Source organism: Mycteria americana, chromosome 6 (assembly GCF_035582795.1).
Source record: "Mycteria americana isolate JAX WOST 10 ecotype Jacksonville Zoo and Gardens chromosome 6, USCA_MyAme_1.0, whole genome shotgun sequence".
Lineage (NCBI taxonomy): Eukaryota > Metazoa > Chordata > Aves > Ciconiiformes > Ciconiidae > Mycteria > Mycteria americana.
Window position 1 is genome coordinate 55,941,955 of NC_134370.1, and position 6,000 is coordinate 55,947,954.

The 6,000-nt window shown below is 37.8% G+C and overlaps 1 protein-coding gene across 6 annotated transcripts in view; it reads left to right on the plus strand.

Annotated features, from left to right (window-relative positions):
* RAB27A (RAB27A, member RAS oncogene family) overlaps window positions 1–4,867 on the plus strand; it is a 38,111-nt gene extending 33,244 nt beyond the window's left edge. For all 6 annotated transcript variants that reach the window (XM_075505991.1, XM_075505988.1, XM_075505987.1 and 3 more), the window contains one exon: window positions 1,382–4,867. In XM_075505991.1, the coding sequence (XP_075362106.1) occupies window positions 1,382–1,580 (199 nt within the window). In that variant the 3' untranslated portion in view covers window positions 1,581–4,867. The remainder of the gene's footprint in view (window positions 1–1,381) is intronic.
* The last annotated feature ends 1,133 nt before the right edge of the window (window positions 4,868–6,000 follow it).

A 6,000-nucleotide genomic window follows, 5' to 3' on the forward strand; every position in this document is an offset into this window, starting at 1 on the left:
TGAAGAGTCATTGGAGGCAAATCAGAAGCAAACTGTCCATTAGAGACAAATGGGTTTAGTGCAATATTACCTTCTTACTTTTTCCTTCTTCTGTGAAAATGCTTGGTTGAAGTCCATGCACACCCCAGCATTTGGTACTTTAACCAGCTGCTTGTGAAGGAGCAAAAACCTTTAAACAGCAGCAGATGGCATGTAGCCATTTCTTAAAGATTTGAAAGATCTCTGCATGAGACTTCACCTTCTGGAAATAATCTATGAAACGTTTATCTTCGTGGCTGAAAATGCCAACTTAATTTGGGAATAGGGAGCTAAAAGTCGAAGTTGTAGATCACGTCCAATCTGTAGGCAGTTGCGAAGTTCTCTGCCCTGTAGAAGTGAGACAGGATAGCTGCTAGGAGTCACTTACTTTCCCAAATGCTCCTGAGGGGAAGCAAGATAAATCCTGCTGCAGCAAACAGTCTTCTGGTAACAAAAATGTGAGATAGTGAATATCTTCTTTCTGTGGAAAGGCCTTGTACTGGTAAGTGATGTATTTTGAAAACAATTGCAGGAGACCTAAACACTGAGACAGTAATACAATATTTTTGACCACTCATGAAATCGTGCAAGTTAAGTAAGAAATACTTAAAATTATGAAGTGATTGTTTCCGTCATTGTTGGGGAGTAACACTAATGTAGCGGCTCTACCACCACGCTGTGGGGAGCACTGAGCACAGGTGGTCAGAAGCCTACAGACCCGCCATTGAAACATCCCGACCCACAACAGTAATGAATGCTAGCAATGTATTTTCAATACCAAGGTGCCCAGAAACCTTTTTTAACAAAGACATAGGTGGTCTGAGCAGTGGGATGATTTTGGGGTTTTTTTTTTTTTGGTATGTAAGAGAGAGTTTATAGTTGAGGTGTTAACAGAAGAAACAGTCATCTTTTGTAGTGATAAAAGTACCACATTGCCTTGCCTGCAGGGGAATATCCATACTAGCATTCCCTCTCTTGCAATGACACCCTAGCTGATGTAGATAGAAATCAGTAAGGAGAATACTTATGCACACAAGGCCATATAAAGTAATTGCATCTCATGTGGGGAACGGAGCTGAAAAAAACAGATCTCGGGAGCATAACTTTGGGAACTCATACTGACCAGTGCCTCTTTAATGTAAATTAAAGCTTATCCTTCTGCCCTACCTACAAAGTCAGCCATTTCATTAATTTCTTTTGCATTTCAGACAACTGACCACTTAGTCTCTTTCTGCTATGGAGTAGCAGTAACAGCGTTTGTGTGATTTCTCTTAGAAATCACATGTGGCAGTAGTTGTGTATTGGTTTTGCTCCTATGAATATAAACGGTGTGATGTAAGTTTGTGTTATTTCTCTTCTGCAGAATACCGTATTTTGAAACCAGTGCAGCTAATGGGAATAATGTAAGCAAAGCCATTGAAACTTTGCTTGACCTCATTATGAAGCGCATGGAACGATGTGTGGATAAATCCTGGATCCCAGAAGGGGTAGTGCGCTCCAATGGGCACAGCTCTACAGAACAACTGAATGAGGAGCAAGAAAAAGGCAAATGTGGCTGTTAACTCAGTTACAATTAAGCTTAATGTATATGCTAAAGTATAGTACAGTTGCAGCTTAACTGTTTAACTTATGGACAAATCACATTGTGTAGTTATTTAATGAGCCATATTAATTCTTGATACTAATTTTTGGTTTTTTCCTCTCAACATTGACCTTTGCTTGCAAGGTATGCAGTTTATTAGTAATGGGACAGAGGTTTAATTTGGCGTAGCACTGGATATTACTCTAATTCTCTACTTTGGAGGGAAGGGAAGGAGAGGAATTTTCACTACCAAATTTAGAAACACCTCTCTGTATGGGCAATGAGAAAGGGTAGGCTTCTGAATCGAAGGATTTTCAGTTGCCCTTTGAAGGCTCCATTAACTACACAGACTAGGCATTTAGATTAGATATTGTGACAGCTCTTAGTCTCTACTAACAGCAAGCTTACCAGCATGGTTCTTGGTTTTGAACAGAAACATTTAATCATTTCATCAATCAATAACAATCTTAAAGAGCAAATCCTATGTTTTCCACAAAAGCCTGCGAGTAGCTTTTCTATGCTCTCTCAAACCATCAGTTTTTAGTGATGAAAACCAAAAGGAAGATATTTTATATAGAATAAAAAACTACAGAGAAGCACAGGGGTGCCTATGTAGAGCACTTTGGGTATGTCATTAAATTGAACATGTAAACTACAACTGTGCTATATAAAAATGTATCCAACACAGCCTATGAGACCTCCTGACATCATCTGAATTTCTAGAACATGCATATACATATATTTATATGTAAATGGCATAACTGTACATTTGTTGTTATGTTTCATTTATGTTAGCACTCATGTTTTAACAGGAACAGAGGGCAACCTAGATGTCAGCAAAATCTCATCAGAGCTAGTGCTTTGCACTGAATTTGTTTTACCAAACACAGATTTGGAACGTTTCTTCAAATTTGGATTGAAAAATGATTGATGATTGTCTTCTGGTGAGATGCAGCTAAAATACCAGTTCTGTCTAGATCAGTATTTCTATAAATTTATAATGCTCTTTTTATTCTGCCAACCTTTGTGTCTTGTACATCTTGGTTATCATATATTCATTTATGGCTTGTTCATTTCCTTTAGGTTGTATTTAAAAAAGAATAGAATTGCTTTTCTGTTTTCCCCCCTACGGATCACATAAATGTCAATTTTGGTTTCAGTGGATCATGTACTCTTTGATGATTTTTATTTATTCATACAACCTAAGGAACAATCAGTATTTTTTGGGTCTTTTTTCCAGACTGATTTATAAGATGTGCCTACCAAAATGTTTTGTACCCTGGCAGAGGTTGTATAACTCTAAAGTATTGCCAATTAAAGTAATAACATGCCAAATTGAGTTTTTTAAACAGACTTTCTGCAGCAGTTTGTTTACATAATTCAAAAGCTATTAATTCTTTAGAAATTAGGTATTTATTTATTTAAATATTCTAACTACTGCAATTTCAGGCAAACATTGATACCAGTTGTGAACATGAATTGCAGCATAACAAATTTTTTGAAGGACCAAAAATGCTTCTAGAACAGGAGCTAATAAAACAATATTTATATATTTGGTGTAGCCTCTGGTTATATTAATAATGCAAGAATAAGCGTTAAAACTTGGTTCTTAAAATATTTTACAAAGTAATGCATTGTTCTTTAACAAACACAACATGTAAATATTAGATTTTTATCACAGCCTACACAGAATGTTTTAAAAGTGCAATATAATGTGACTGCTCTGGGGCTAGGACAGAGATTAAAGCAATTTGTATTGAATAAATATAGGGTTTTTTTTCTACTAAACAATACCAAGATTCTAAAATGCTTGTGGACCGGAGTTACTGTAGTTTAACTCAGAGTGCCTTTTGAAGTTAATATTATGTTTCTGACCAGTAGAGTATCAAAGTCTACTGTAGGACACAATACATTTCAATGTACTTCAGTCTCTGACTTTCTTTTAATGTAACTCTTTGCTTTTCAGAGGGTTGCAGTGGAACTTTGTCATGCATTAACTTTAATGGGAGTTTTTGTGCTTATAGCTCCATCCAGTTCCTGTTAACAGTATTGGTAACAGTAAGCACCCAACTACTGAGCTGAGCTAAGTGACTACTGAAATGATGTAAAAATATTTCCTTTTGAATAATTATGTTTAGATTGGATATTAAATACTTAAACTGTCACATTTTTGTCATGCATATTATATGTAACTATTTACTGTATAGAGTCTCCATAAAATTGCTTTGATGTCAGCCTTTGAAATGTGCCATAAGATTTATGTTTGAATTATTCTGTGACAAAACTTTTGTTCCCTTTTTAGCGCTCATGAGAAATCATGGTAAATGTTTCTTGACAGTGAATTACACTATTCTTACTAGTCTAGCACTGGTTTTAAAAAAACAAACAAAGAAGAATTCTCATGTGATGAGAAACTGTTATTTCAAGAAAAGTTGTTTCCATCCAGTGTCAGATGAAAATGTTGATCTGTAATGGAACAAAGTTTTGGAAAGGATTTCCATTATGATGCTTTGTCCCAGGATTTCTTATTAATATAAAATAGTTAAACATTCCTGATCGGAACCTTGTCAGCATTTGCTGAACTGAATTGTAACATTTCCTGTTGTGTCAGTTCAATATCGGTCTGTGTCCTTGTGCATGGTCTCTATGCGTTACGGTTTTTTTAGTTCAAATGTGTCTTAAGTTCTTGTCTGTGGCCTAGGTACTTCTTGATATTACCCTCTGGCACTGACCAAGCCAGTTGGATGGGGGGGCTGATGCATCCTGGGTAATGCCAGAAGGAGCTCAAACCATAGAATAAAATAGAGGCAATACTTATGTATTCATAAGACATTCAGAAAGCTGCTAATGTGAGCATGTAGCATGTTCGGAGTGAAGGGAATCAAGCAATACATTTTGTAAAATCTACTGCTTTGACAAAGGTAAGGAGCCTGATTTTTCAGAATAGCTGCTTCCATCAAAAGCAGTGTAGATTACCAGGTGGGTTATGATATGCTGGAGGGCACAGCTGCTATTCAGAGTTCCTTGACAGGCAAAAGAAATGAGCTGAACTAAACCTCATTAAGTTTAACAAGGACAAATGTGACTGGGTATTCCATCCAGGTTGGAATAACCCTATGCAGTAGTACTGACTGAAAAAACATTTTGCAGAAAAGGGAATGTGCATTCTGTTCAAAATCAGGTTGACCAGGAGCCAGAAGTGTACCCTTGTGGCAAAGAAGGCTGGCTGCATTAGTAAAATGAAGGCAGCAGGCTGAGGAAGTAAGTGTTCCCTTATATTCAGTAATTATAAGACCGCATCTGGAGTTCTGTGTCCTATTTTGGACACCCCAGTAGAAGAAAGACATTGACACGCTGGAGTGAGTCCAGCAGATGCCACTAAGATCAGGGGCTGGCGCACAACGGGTAGGAGGAGAGAGAACTGGGTTTGCTTAGCTTTAAGAAGAGAAAGCTAAGGGAGACCTTTCTGCTGTCTTGAACTATCTAATGGGAGGGTATACAGAAGGTGGAGCCAGACCCTTCTCAGAGGGCACAGGGATAGGAAAGAGGCAACAGAGAAAAGCTGGTGTATAGAAAATTCTGATTAGACATAGGAAAAAATTGTCACCATACAAGTAGTCAGAAATTGGAACAGGAGCCAAGGGAGCTTACGGAATCTCCATCCATGAAGACACTAAAAACTCAACTGGATGTGGCCCTGAGCCACCTGCTGTAATTTGTCCTGCTTTGAGCAGGACTTTGGTCTAGATGACCTCGAGAAGTGTCTTCTAACCAACATGATTATGTGCTCTATGGACCTGATCGTACAAGTGCACATCCCTGACAGTTGTCAGTTCTTTATATGACTGTGTATGACAGTTCTTTTACTTCTATCAGGAAACTTGGACAAGTACATAAATATTTGCAGACCAGAGCTTTGTTATGAGTGTAAAGTGTTGAGATGTTTGGTGAAACAAATTCTTGCTGTGGTAATCTGTGTCAAAAGTCAAACAAATGAGCCACTCAGTTTGCTGCAAAACCTCTTCTTCCAGTGAGGCTGTTTTTCAGCTGGATACCTAATTCTGTCTGTGAATAACTGTTAATGGAGCAGAGGTACATACTCTTTTTTGATAATTAATCTGGATTCAGGCTCCAGCAGCCTTCAATCTTCAGATCAACTTCCAATCCACAACATAATGGCTTGTACTTGAAGACATTACCGCCTTGATATGAAAAAAGGAGGGGGAAAAAAATCCAATTGTAAATGCTTGTAGTATCACTGTGCTCTCACATCCCATCTGTCTGCTGGAGGCGTTGGTGACAGTCTGTAATCCACAGTGTTTCAATTGTTGAAACCACCAAAGACTTCACATTACAGTATTCTGCCAGGAAAAAGCTGTCCTCAGTGAAATAAATACAGC